Here is a 12,049-nt window from a genome sequence, read left to right on the forward strand (position 1 = left end):
CCCTGAATAGACGTCTCTGGCTCCACAAATCTTCCTGTCCAGCGGGGACACCCTGTAGCTTTAGGGATCAGCAGCTGGCAGTGTCTGAGCCAAGAACAGCCCGGTAAACCAACCCTGCTCCCCTCGCAGGGCCACTGCCGGCTTCAATTTTCTCTTTTCCTTTACTCCCCCCCCCCTCAGGGGTGCAAGGGGCAAAGCTGCTTTCTTTAAAACGGCAAAGGAGGGAGGATGGAGCCCTGACCTGGATAGTCCAGGGTGTCTGGATCTCGTCAGATCCGAGAAGCTAAGCAGGGGTTGATCCTGGCAAGTATTTGGACGGGAGACCTCCAAGGAATACCAGTGGCGTGCTGGCCAGCCACCTCTGAGCGTCTCTTGCCTTGAAAACCACATGGGCTCACCATAAGTCAGCAGTGCATTGCAAGCAGTTGCTGCCTTGAAGGTTTTCCGCTTTAAAGGACAGCTCCGTAATCTTTTGCATATCCCTTTGGCTCCCACCCAGCAAATCCCCTTCAAGTTGGTGTCGGGAAAACTGGATCCACTGGAGAGCGGTGAAACTAGCATTCAGTGTGGAACAGCAGCTTCGGGAGATTGCCGGTAAACTTAAGCAGGTGAGGAAACATTTGCCCTCGGTGAAGGTTGCGGTGTTTGTACTTTAGCCCATGCCAAAGGATGTTATAGCCAGGGCTATTAAAAAAAAAACAAAAACCCAGGTCTCCAAGGTGCCCCCCTCTCAACTCTTTATTTGAACCGCGTGCTTCTCGAGTATGGTGGTCTATGGGTGTCTCTTCAGTGGCATTGCTCTGGTGTTAGGGTGGGAAGAGATCTGGGTTCAGATCTCCACATGGGCACGAAGCTCACCGGGTGGTCTCAGGCCAGTTGCTCTTAAGAAAACATAAGAACATAAGAGAAGCCAATGTTGGATCAGGCCAATGGCCCATCCAGTCCGACACTCTGTCACACAGTGACTAAAAATACCAGGTGCCATCAGGAGGTCCAGCAGTGGGGCCAGGACACTAAGAGCCCTCCCACTGTTGACCCCCCCCCCCAAGCACCAAGAAGACAGAGCATCCCTTGCCCCAGACCGAGAGTTCCTATCTATACCTTGTGGCTAATATCCACCGATGGACCTCTGCTCCATATGCTTATCTAATTCCCTCTTGCAGCCATCTATGTTTGTAGTTGCCACCACCTCCTGTGGCAGTGAATTCCTGTGGCATGCTCTTCATGAATCAAGCCTACCTCACAGGGTTATCATAAGGTTAAAATGGAGAAGGGGAGAACCATGGTTCTCTCTTTGAGCTCCTTTTAGAAGGCGCATGGTATAATAACAGAGGGAGAGATAAGAGCTTTTGGGGCTTAAGGTGGTGGGCAGTTATTACAGTGGGGTTGGATGTGGTAATGACCACTAGTCTAGATCCGGATGAGACACGTTCATGGACCCTGTCAGTGGCTACGGGTTGCCCTGACCTGGATAGCCCAGGCAGTCCCATCTTGTCACACCTTGAAAGTGAAGTAGGTCAATATTTGGACGGGAAAACACCAAGGAATTCCAGGGTCGCTATATAGAGACAGACCACCTCTGAACCTCTTTTGCCTTGAAACTCCTACAGGTCGCCATAAGTTGGTTGTGACTAGACAACAACAACAAATCAGTGCTGACTTAGTATTAGTTCATGGTGTTTGTTTAAAAGGGTGAACGATTTGGCTACTGCATGAACTTAGTTTGCTCTGGAGCCATCCTTCCTGAGCTAAGACAGAAATGTGTGAGCCGAAGGCTAAAAGAACTGTGAGCTACCTCACACTAACTCGGCTTAGAGGAAACACTGCCTCCAGGCCCCCAGTAGGGGTCAATCACCAGAGGTCGCCATGATTTCCAGGGGCACACACACTAATGTGCATGCATAAAAAATACAAAAAAATGGCTGTGAGTCATGGCAGCTAGATGGAACTTCCATGTTCCGATGCAGTCTACCTCTGAGCTCCAGCTGCTTGGGATTAACAATGGGCAAACACCATGGGCCTCATGCTCTTCTTGGGAATTCTACAAGCGTCAGGGTGGCCACTCTTGGAGACAGAAGCCTCGTCTAAATGGGCCCTTGTTGAGATCCAGCACAGCCAGGTTGGTGTAGTGGTTAGGTGTGCAGACTCTAATATGGGAAGAAGAAGAAGAAGAGATTGGATTTATACCCCGCCCTTCACTACCCAAAGGTGTCTCAGAGTGGCTTACAAACTCTTTTCCCTTCCCTCCCCACAACAGACACCCTGTGAGGTAGGTGGGGCTGAGAGAGCTCTTGACAGAAACGGCTCTTTTTCAAGAACAGCTCTTATCAGAACTATGGCTTGCCCAAGGTCATGCAGCCAGGTGCAAGTGGAGGAGTGGGGAATCAAACCCGGTTTTCCCAGATTAGAGTCCGCGCACTTAACCACTACACCGAACTGGGTTTGATTACCCACTCCTCCACTTGCACCTGCTGGATGACCTTGGGCAAGCCATAGTTCTGGCACAGCCGTTCTTGAAAAACAGCAGCTTCTGTCAGAGCTCTCTCAGCCCCACCTACCTCACAGAGTGTCTGTTGTGGGGAGGGGAAGGAAAAGGAGTTTGTAAGCCACTCTGAGACTCCTTTGGGTAGTGAAGGGTGGGGTATAAATCCAGTCTCCTCCTCCTCTTCTCTTTATACAGGTTCTTTTTAATTTTTTTAAAAATTCAGTAACCCACACATTCTTTTCATAGCTGCCAGACTTCCCAAGAGAACATTTTGACGGCGCCAGAACTGAGCTCCTGAGACGATGCCTTTGTGCCGGCTATTTTGCCAACGTTGCCCGAAGGTAAGGGCACATCACTCGCAGGACAACAGTGCCCAGGTGGGAGTGGTCGGTCAACAGGTGTTGGTCACGCTTTTAGGTTGGGATGCAAGCAGGCCTGTAACGTCACTGTCTCCCTTTGCATCTCCCTCTAGGTCCGTAGGAAAGTCGTTCTGCACCATGGATGGCCACGGCAGTATAGTCCACATTCACCCTTCGTCGGTGGTAAGATACTGCCTTCTGTTAATAGCTGAGGTTGAATGGCTGGCCTTTTTAGCAGGAGAGAAAAAGCATTGAGCACACTTGTTGCACTCTTTGACTTCTTATCCAACAGGGATCTTAACTTCGGGGGGGGGGGCAGAACTCAGTGGTCTAGCACCTGCTTTGCATCCATAAGGTCCCCGGTTCAATCCCTGGCACCTCTCTGCAGTGTAGAGCAGCAGTCTTCAAACTGTGTTCTGCTGGGACTGGAACAGGGGCCCCTAATGTGGTGCCTGGGGACACCGGGGTGCTCACTGACTCCTTTTCTAGCAAGTGGGTGGGGCCAGGTGCATTGAAGAACCAATTGTCTGTGCTGATTCAAAGCAGACATTTCTTTGGCAGCAGCTGTCATCAGAGCACCAAAATCTTCACTTTGTGACTGAACATAACTTGTTGTGTGAAAGGCAGGAAATGAACAATAAGTTCATTTTTAAAAGGATCCTGTTAAGCAGAGCTTTGGCTTGAAGCATTGAACAGATACTGTTAGATTCAGTTGGGTAGCCCCCAGGGCTTAACAGAGATACGGGATTCTTATCGCACAACACATGCTAAGTCACTCAGTTCTCGCTTATAGGCAGAATTAAACTTTGTTGGTCTTAAAGGTGCCAGTGGACTCAAACTTAGTTCTCACATCTGTTGGTTAACTCTTTTATTATCTGTATGCCAATTGGCTGCTATGCACACAGGTCTTATTGAATGCATTATTCCAATCTTAGCTGTATTTATTGCTCAGTTATCTTGACTTTAATTAGCCCTTCCTGGCAAATAACCCCTCCCCCTCTATCTATATGTAACGCTTGAGGAAACCTGTTTCAATGTATCTAAGAGGTGTGCATCTACACATGCTAAGTCTCTCAGTTCTTGCTTTTACCCATAATTGAACTTTGTTGGTCTTGGAGGTGCCATTGGACTCAAGCTCAGTTCTCACATGTTTGTTAACTCTTGTATTTGTGAAGGTTGAAGGGTTCAAAGAAGACACGAGACAAACATCTGCAGAAGCTGTCTGAAACTCTCTCACTCCGCAGCCTTTTTATTAAGAATCGCTTCCCCCCTTCCCCCCCTTCCATGCATATGGAAAGTTACAAGCACTACTACTGTGAGCTATAACAACAGGAATGTGTTGTGCAGACAGCCTCACTGTCTTATCTCTCCCGACTCTCTGCCAAGTATATCTTCTCACGATGAGCTCATCGCTCAGCAGATATTCACCTTGTGCACCCTGCACTCTGGTTCCCAATTTCCCTACGGGAGCAGTGAACTCCGGGCTTGCCTCACAGAGAAAACTGTCCCTACATATTTGTATGCTAATTTGCTGCTATTCACAGTTCTTACCAACCACTTTAATCAAATCTCAGCTATAATCACACACTGATGCATCTTGACTCTAACTTGCCCTTCCTGGCACAGTTACTGATGCATCTTGACTCTAACTAGCCCTTCCTGGCAACTACCCCCCCACCTATATGTAATGGTTGAGGACATCTTGTTTCACTGTATCTGATGAAGTGAAGTGTGCATGCACACGAAAGCTTATACCTTGAATAAAACTTTGTTGGTCTTAAAGGTGCCACTGGATTCAGATTTTGTTCAGTTACTGTTAGAGTTATGCCTAACTTTACTCTCTGACATGTGGTTGGCTCTGCTGTTGTGGCAGCCATTTTGGGGTATGCCCACCATCCCATGTAAGAATTCCAAAGGTGCCCACTGGCTCAAAAACCTTGCGGACCCCTGAACTGGAGGGTTTCTTGGAAGCTGATCATGGGTTCAGTTTGGTGTAGTGGTTAAGTGTGTGGACTCTAAGCTGGGAGAACCGGGTTTGATCCCCCACTCCTCCACTTGCACCTGGCTGGATGGCCTTGGGCAAGCCGTAGTTCTGATAAGAGCTGTTCTAGAAAAAGAGCAGTTTCTGTCAGAGCTCTCTCAGCCTCACCTACCTCACAGGGTATCTGTTGTGGGGAGGGGAAGGAAAGGAGTTTGTAAGCAGCTCTGAGACACCTTTGGGTAGTGAAGGGTGGGGTATAAATCCAATCTCTTCTTCTTCTTCATTGACTGCCGTCAGTCGTGGTGGACAACTTTCCCTGAATGGCAGTAGGCCCTACTGTTGCACATCTTGACTGTGCAGGGTATGGAAGGTGGGAGCCATTCTGAGTCATACTTTCCGTTCGAGAGGGGCAACAGTGAGCCTCAGCAGTCTTGGCCAGTGCTCCACAGGAGCTGAAGGCGTATCCTGGAACTTGTCCCAGAATCCTTTGCAGCACACAGCGATACCATGGGAGACATGCAAAGATTCCTTGATAGCCAAGTACGTGTGGATCCTTTGGAAGTCTGGAGACCACTAGCATAGAGTAGAACACATGGCCCTACATAAGGCGGTGCGATTCTCAGCGTGGCACACCTTTTTGCATCTCGCTGTCCAGATCTTCTGCCGAGTCAACAGCCTGACGGTTTTCAATATGTGTTGTAATTTTTTTAAGCTCCACGATCAGGAGGCCCAGCTGGAGTGGCTCATCTTCCACGACGTCTTTGTGACCTCCAAGGTGTACGTGAGGACGGTGTGTCCTGTCCGCTACGAGTGGGTCCAGGACCTCCTGCCCAGGCTTCACCAAATCGACGCTTACGAGCTGAGCAGCGTGGCGCGGGAGGAAGTGACCGAGGACGAGCTGGCCCACTGGAGGCGGAAAGAGGACCTCGCGAGGCAAAACGGTGAGTGAAGCAAGCTGGGACTTCCATCACCCCAGTGTCTAGGAGTCAACTGGCCTGTCTTCCTTTGCATGACAAAAAAAGCAAAGCAAAGCCTGGCTCCGTACCGACAACTGCACATGTCCCTGCTGAGGAACTCTCCGGCAGTGCAGGAAAATATGGTTTCGCAAGTTAACGAAAAGAAAAAAAGGAGGAGACCTTTTCAAAAATGGCCTGATAGTGATTCAGCATGCCTCAGAAGGGCTGGAATCTTGAAAGTAGCTGAGAGTCACTTGTAAGAGAAAAGAGGGGGAAGAAGAAATGTACTTGCTTTAGATATCTGTTGGTCCAGGCTAGCCCAGTCTCATCAGCTCTCAGAAGCTATGCAGGAGTGGCCCTGTTTAGTGCTTGGATGGGAGACCACCCAGGAAGTCTAGGTTTTCCTATGCCAAGGCAGGCAATGGCAGGCCATCTCTGCTCATATCTTGCCTTGAAAACCCTACGGAGCCAACGTAAGTCAGCTGCTGCTTGATGGCACCTTCCTGTATTTTGTCCTCAAAACCACCTTGTGAGGTAGGTCAGGCTGAGGGAGGGAGATTGGCCCAAGGTCACCTAGTGAACTTCCATAGCAGAGTGAGGATTTGAATCTGGATCTCCCAGATTCTGTGCCACCATGCCATATCATATGACCCCTACACAACGTGGGCTCTCTCCACGCTTAATCTCCTCATGCCCCAAGAGCTTAGATAATCCTGGAAGGGGGAATTTCCAAAAAAATTGGCATACAGTTTTGAAGAATTGAAGGATTTTTCCTCAAGAAAAGAACAAATTTAAAAATTGAAGTTTCCCGTGAATGCTCAGTACCCACCGACAGAAGGGCCTACCCGGTGCCTGTTTCTCTGTTTTTGTTTTTTTGTTGCCAGAGAAGGCGCATGGATACTAGGCATGTGTCAGTGTGAACGAGGCCTGCTTCTTAGCTGGGTTCAGATTCACTCTCGGGAAGATAAGTGTAAGGGTGAAACCTGTCTTCTGCCTCCTCTCACTTCTCTCCTAAAGAAACCCGTTGGCATAAGGGAAGGGGAATGGAGGAGAGGCTCACGGCTACCCACCCACCAACTCACACTTCTAAAGGGCAGGGGTCATTTCATAGAAAAAGAGGTGCAGGAGCTCAATAACTCATTAGCATAACTCATTTGCATATGCCACACCCCCTGACATCACCAGAAGCGTGTCAGAAGGCAACACCCACCGCTCATGATCTACTGGACTGTTTTGGATTGCTAGCTATTGGGGGGGGGGGAATGTGCAGATCTGTCCTCGCAGAGGAGGGAGAGCTTGTACCTGAATAAAACTTGGTCTTAAAGGTGCCACTGGACTGTTTTGGACCGGGGGGGGGGAGCTCTGCAACTTACCTGGCTGCTTCTTGCTCTGACGGAGGGCTGCTGGGAGCAGGGGGTGGGGCTTGTTGCATGTGCCCGCCCCCTGGGCTCTCTGCTCCTGTGCGCTCCTGCAGGAAATGACCCCTGCTAAATGGTATCACTAAAACAAAGTGACGCAGTTCCAAGGCAAGCCTGGAATGAAAATGGAGACTGGAATGTAGTAGGATCATGAGGGCTTGAGTGAACTGTCAGAAGCTGGCTGAAGCAATCCGAATGCTGTAGCTCCACAGGAAGTGGTGAGACCTGGACCCAGAGAGGAAGAATGCCGGGGAGGAGAAGTCTGGGAAGGGGCTGGGGGAGGGGAGAGGTGTCCTCGGTCCCCTCTGCTCCTCTGGTCTTGCTTGGGGTAGGTGGAGGGGAAGCATGAAGCCACAACTGTATGACAAAAAGTTTGACTTTCTAAACGCAGTTGCTATGTTTTGTGGTATTGACTGTTGATATTGGGGGGCGGGTCTCTTGCCTCTAGAAAGCGCGACAAGCAAATCTGGGACGAAGATGGAGAGAAGAAACGACGATCAGTCAATACTGGATGCTCGCACACGGTACCTGGAGAGGAAGCGACAGAGAATGCAGGAATCAGGCACCCCTTGGAAGGAAACTAGCTAGCAGTCTCTGGGTCCTGGTTGGTGTGCTCAGGATAGGAACCCAGCAGTTAAAAAACCTAAATGACAGTGCTTGTCATCGGATTTCCCCATGGATGTGGGTGAATGTGTGCTGTCCTCCTCTTCTTCCTCCTGTTGGGCACAGAGCCAGGTTAGGAGGTGGCTTGGAGAAGTGGGTGGTACCTGCTGTCGGGTGACTTGGCTTTCCTTGAACAGGATTGTCCCGTGATTGAGACATCTCTGCAGGGGTTCCTCTGACTGAATGCTGCAGAATAGGGGGCAGACAGCTGCATGCGTGGGAGGCAGAAGCAGCGCTGCTAAAGGTTTAGAGAGAGGAAGCCATGACACAGGCAAATTTGCTTTGCACACATGCATGGGAAATGAAGCGAAATAACGGCCTGTGGGTAGAAAGTCACGTTTTGGAAGACCTCTCTTTGTAAACTCCCTGCTAGTAGAAAAGCAGCTCAGCAAGCAAAGGTGTGTGTGTGGGGGGAGTAGAACTGTTCTTCCTCCTGTGCTTTCTGTTTGCATGGAGTTTCTTATGCGAAGGAACATTCAGATCCTGGAATCTCCCACCTGCAGTCTGAAGTGGTGTGACCCATTCTGCCATCTCATTCTCTTGCATGTGTGAATCAGGCTAGAGCCATCTCCTGATCTTGAGGGGGACAGTGGAGCTATGGCACTATATATAGGATGGGAAGTCTGTGAACCTGCACATCCCTGAAGGTTCTGAGGGCTGAGGCTGGCCAGGTTGAAGTAAACTTTGCTGTGTCCACCCCTTTGTCCTTATGGGACAGGCTAGGCCCTAAGGCACTCAGTGAACTCCAAAGATACCTAAAAACATCTTGCAGTCGCTGCCCCAAACAAAATGAGTTCCACCTGTCATCACCGTCCCTCTAACTGTGTGTGACTCTGCAGGTTGTTGTTCTAGAAGAGGGCCCTGAAATACCAATATAAGAATGTTCAGTCTTTTCAAAAAAGTAGTCCCCTTCTGGAATATATGGCCGGCTTCTCCTGTGATTAGGTGAGAGAGTTGCATAAACAAACCCTGATGTATTTTGTAACTTCAAATCAGTTACTTTTAAAAGTATGTATTTTAATACTGATAGTTGTTTCTATATTATACATCTGTGGATGTTTCCTTGGAGGAAGCATGACATGCTGCTACATTACCTTCTTGGTGGTCTTTCTTCATGGTGCTAGGGTGTGTGACACACCCCATCAAGTACTCTTGAACTGAATATTCCCTCTGTCTTAAAAATGGATGGGTTTTGGGGTTTTTTTGAGATTTGCTACAAAGATCTGGCAGCTCAACCTGAGCTTTTTGTTTGCGTTACTCATGTAGCGAATGCTTCTGGGAGGGGCTGAGACCAGTCTTGGCTGACCCCCAAAGCTGGCTCCAGAATTTAAAAGAATTATTAATGGGGTGCCTCTTTGACCTGCTGTGCCAAGCCAGAGTTCTCGCAGGCCCCTTATCTTGGCTGCCTGAAGGTTTGTTTGGGTTAGTAAATCCACAAGCAGGGCTGTGGCTAATGTAACTTTGTCACCTGCTAGAGCTAGCCCAGTTGTCTACTAACAGGTTGTCCCTTGACAATCATACCAAGTTCACAGCTTTTTCTGTTTTCCGTTGAAGTTACTGTAAATATTCAGCAAATGCTTGGAGACTTCATTCCCCTTTTTAATCTGTATAGCACACAAGGTCTGTACGAAGAGGATCCAGAAATTTAGTTGGCTACATAAGTGGTGCATCATAGTGATGCTTCTGTTGTGATGTAGGTTAGAAACATAGGATAGATACATAAACAGTCTTAGACAAATGAATGTTATAACCATGTATTTCAAAGAATATCCAGAGGAGCTTATATCCAATTCAGTTTTTTTCCATGCAACTACTTTTTTTAAGTTAAAAAGTCCTACAGTATTTATTTTAACATCTGTTCAGATTTGGGGTTGTTATTTTATTATGGTTTAACTGAAAATGTTTTTAACTCTATTGTAAGCCACCTTGAATGACAAGGAAAGTTGGAATGTAAATATTGTAATAAATAAAAATAAGCAAACATAAATTGTAGTAAAACACTGAGCAATAAAATAGTAAGCATATTAAATGAATATCACATGAGTAAATTTGGTATATATTTACATGCAACAGTATCTGCTTAGGTTCCTCATTTCTTAACCTCTGACCCTCATATTTAAGTCCAGATTGTAAGCCCTTTGGGTTAGACAGCTGTCTCATTTTGTTGTTGCTGTACATACTTGCTCTGTATACTGGAGGAGCTACCGTAAATGATAAACAATGCATTTAAAAATGATGTCACAAAACTAAAAACATCCAGCATTATTAGCAAGATGCCAGGCCTAAAAATCTGAGAACAAAAATTAAACAGATCTGTCTCTCCAGTGAGTGTATTTCATCTGGCCTTTTACAGCCACACCCTTTGCACCCTTACTAAGGAGTAAGTCCAGCTGTTTTCAAAGGGATTGGAAACCTGAGCTGAGATATGAAAATGTCCTATTGAGTGCAATGGATTTTATTTTCAAGGAACTTGGTTTAGCTGAATACTTTTTCATTCTCTAGGAGACACAAAATATCAAGAAGCTGAATATCTCTGTGTGTAGAATCACATTTTAAAAATTAAATGCACCTGCTGATGTGACCTTGGGTCAGTCACAAGCTCTGGCACAGCTGTCCTTGAAAAAGAGCTGTTTGTGTCAGAGTTCTCTCAGCCCCACCCACCTCACAGGGTGTCTGTTGTGGGGAGGGGGAGGGAAAGGAGTTTGTAAGCCGCTCTGAGACTCCAAGTGAAGGGCGGGGTATAAATCCAATCTCTTCTTCTTCTGATGCTTTTAAGTCCCCCCCCCCCAATTGTAGTATCTTTTGCAAATAAATGCAGTTGAGTTCCCAGAAGCCTCTTTGGAGACAGTGATGAGGGTCTGGGTGGGGGATTCATACCCTTTGCAGTTCCAGAAGTTGAGGCCAAACCACCAATTAGCTATCTGTGTGCTCACTGCTGGAAACTCAAGGCTGCGTTAGACAACAAGACTTTTGCTCTATTCAGCAAGGCAGTTCTTATCAGAAAAATTCAGGTGGGTAGCCGTGTTGGTCTGAAGCAGCATGAAAGGTTACACCTCAAATAAAAAAAAATGTGAAAAATAAAACTTTGTTGGTCTTAAAGGTGCCACTGGACTCAAACTTTGTTCTGCAGTTCTTACCAGTTATAAAAATTAAACCTACATGGTCAGAGGCACTGTGATAATTTCTGTCATGACCTGGCCTGCCATAGTGGCTGTACTTTTAATCCCATTAGCCATGGTGGGAACAACCCTCCAGTGCTCAGAGGCGGTGTACCTGAGTAGTAGGTGGATGGCTGGAAAGGGGAGGATGATGTATTACTCTACTGGTGAGTTTCCCTAGGCTGTCAATCCAAGGTTATATCCTCAAGGTCACTCGGCCTTGCCGTGCCACCGCGGGGTTTCGAACCTGCCACGCGAGCATGTTATGTATTTCCCTTTAAGCGGGCCGCGTTAACGCGCTCGGCCGCAGGGTCCCCGTCCAAATCCCCCGAAAGGAGGGGCCAGGTGGACTTCCTTCGCAGGGAAACCTTCCCCTCGTCCTATCATGTGACACGGGGACCGGCGCCCAGGTAGGGAGGGGAGTCCGGAACGGAAGTGACGTCACCCCACCCAGGTCGCATGATGTGGCAAAAAAAAAGGAGAAGGGCCTGAGCGCGGATGGAGGCGGGGACTGTAAAAGGAGAGTAAAGTCCCGTTCCGCTGAAGTATCCTTCCGCCGCTCCCATTGACAACCACACGGCGCTACTTCTCTGCATGCGTTCGCCTTTGCGCGCGATCCCTCCGCTGCCGCCGCGCTTATTCGGCGGCAGGTGAGGCGGCGGAAGGGGCTATTTAGCGCGCGGCCCTGTGAGGCGAGGGAGGACGCGGTATCCTTCCGCCGAGCGGGGGCTGTTTCCGGATTGCTCTGCCGGGGCCTCCCGCCGTCTCTTCCTCCCCCGCCATTAAGAGGCTCCCTCCTTCCCTCTCCCGCGGCCTCCGTCACCGGCTGCCCGGCGTCCGTCTCGCAGGCTCCGTCCTTCTCGCTTTCTTTTTTCCCCCCCTTCTGACTCGGAGAGGAAAAGCTCCCCGACCCCCGACGTCGGGCTGGAGCCGCCAAACCCCAACAACGCCTCCGGCGCCATGGCTCAAATCCTGCCCATCCGGTTCCAGGAGCATCTCCAGGTGAGGCCGGGGGGGGGGAGCAGCGGC

The 12,049-nt window shown here is 48.8% G+C and overlaps 2 protein-coding genes across 2 annotated transcripts in view; both read left to right on the top strand.

Moving 5' to 3' along the window:
• Positions 1-8,153, top strand: part of DHX40 (DEAH-box helicase 40) — a 51,529-nt gene extending 43,376 nt beyond the window's left edge. Inside the window, exons 13-17 of the mRNA XM_015426278.1 lie at positions 500-608; positions 2,732-2,826; positions 2,958-3,027; positions 5,538-5,766; positions 7,648-8,153. Coding sequence (XP_015281764.1) covers positions 500-608; positions 2,732-2,826; positions 2,958-3,027; positions 5,538-5,766; positions 7,648-7,787 — 643 coding nt within the window. The 3' untranslated portion in view covers positions 7,788-8,153. The remainder of the gene's footprint in view (positions 1-499; positions 609-2,731; positions 2,827-2,957; positions 3,028-5,537; positions 5,767-7,647) is intronic.
• Positions 8,154-11,909: 3,756 nt separating this feature from the next.
• The window catches only part of CLTC (clathrin heavy chain), an 82,728-nt gene continuing 82,588 nt past the window's right edge, over positions 11,910-12,049 (top strand). The window contains exon 1 of the mRNA XM_015426285.1: positions 11,910-12,022. Coding sequence (XP_015281771.1) covers positions 11,981-12,022 — 42 coding nt within the window. The 5' untranslated portion in view covers positions 11,910-11,980. The remainder of the gene's footprint in view (positions 12,023-12,049) is intronic.

This window comes from Gekko japonicus, unplaced genomic scaffold, assembly GCF_001447785.1.
Source record: "Gekko japonicus isolate JY-2015 unplaced genomic scaffold, Gekko_japonicus_V1.1 scaffold476, whole genome shotgun sequence".
Taxonomy (NCBI): Eukaryota; Metazoa; Chordata; class Lepidosauria; order Squamata; family Gekkonidae; genus Gekko; species Gekko japonicus.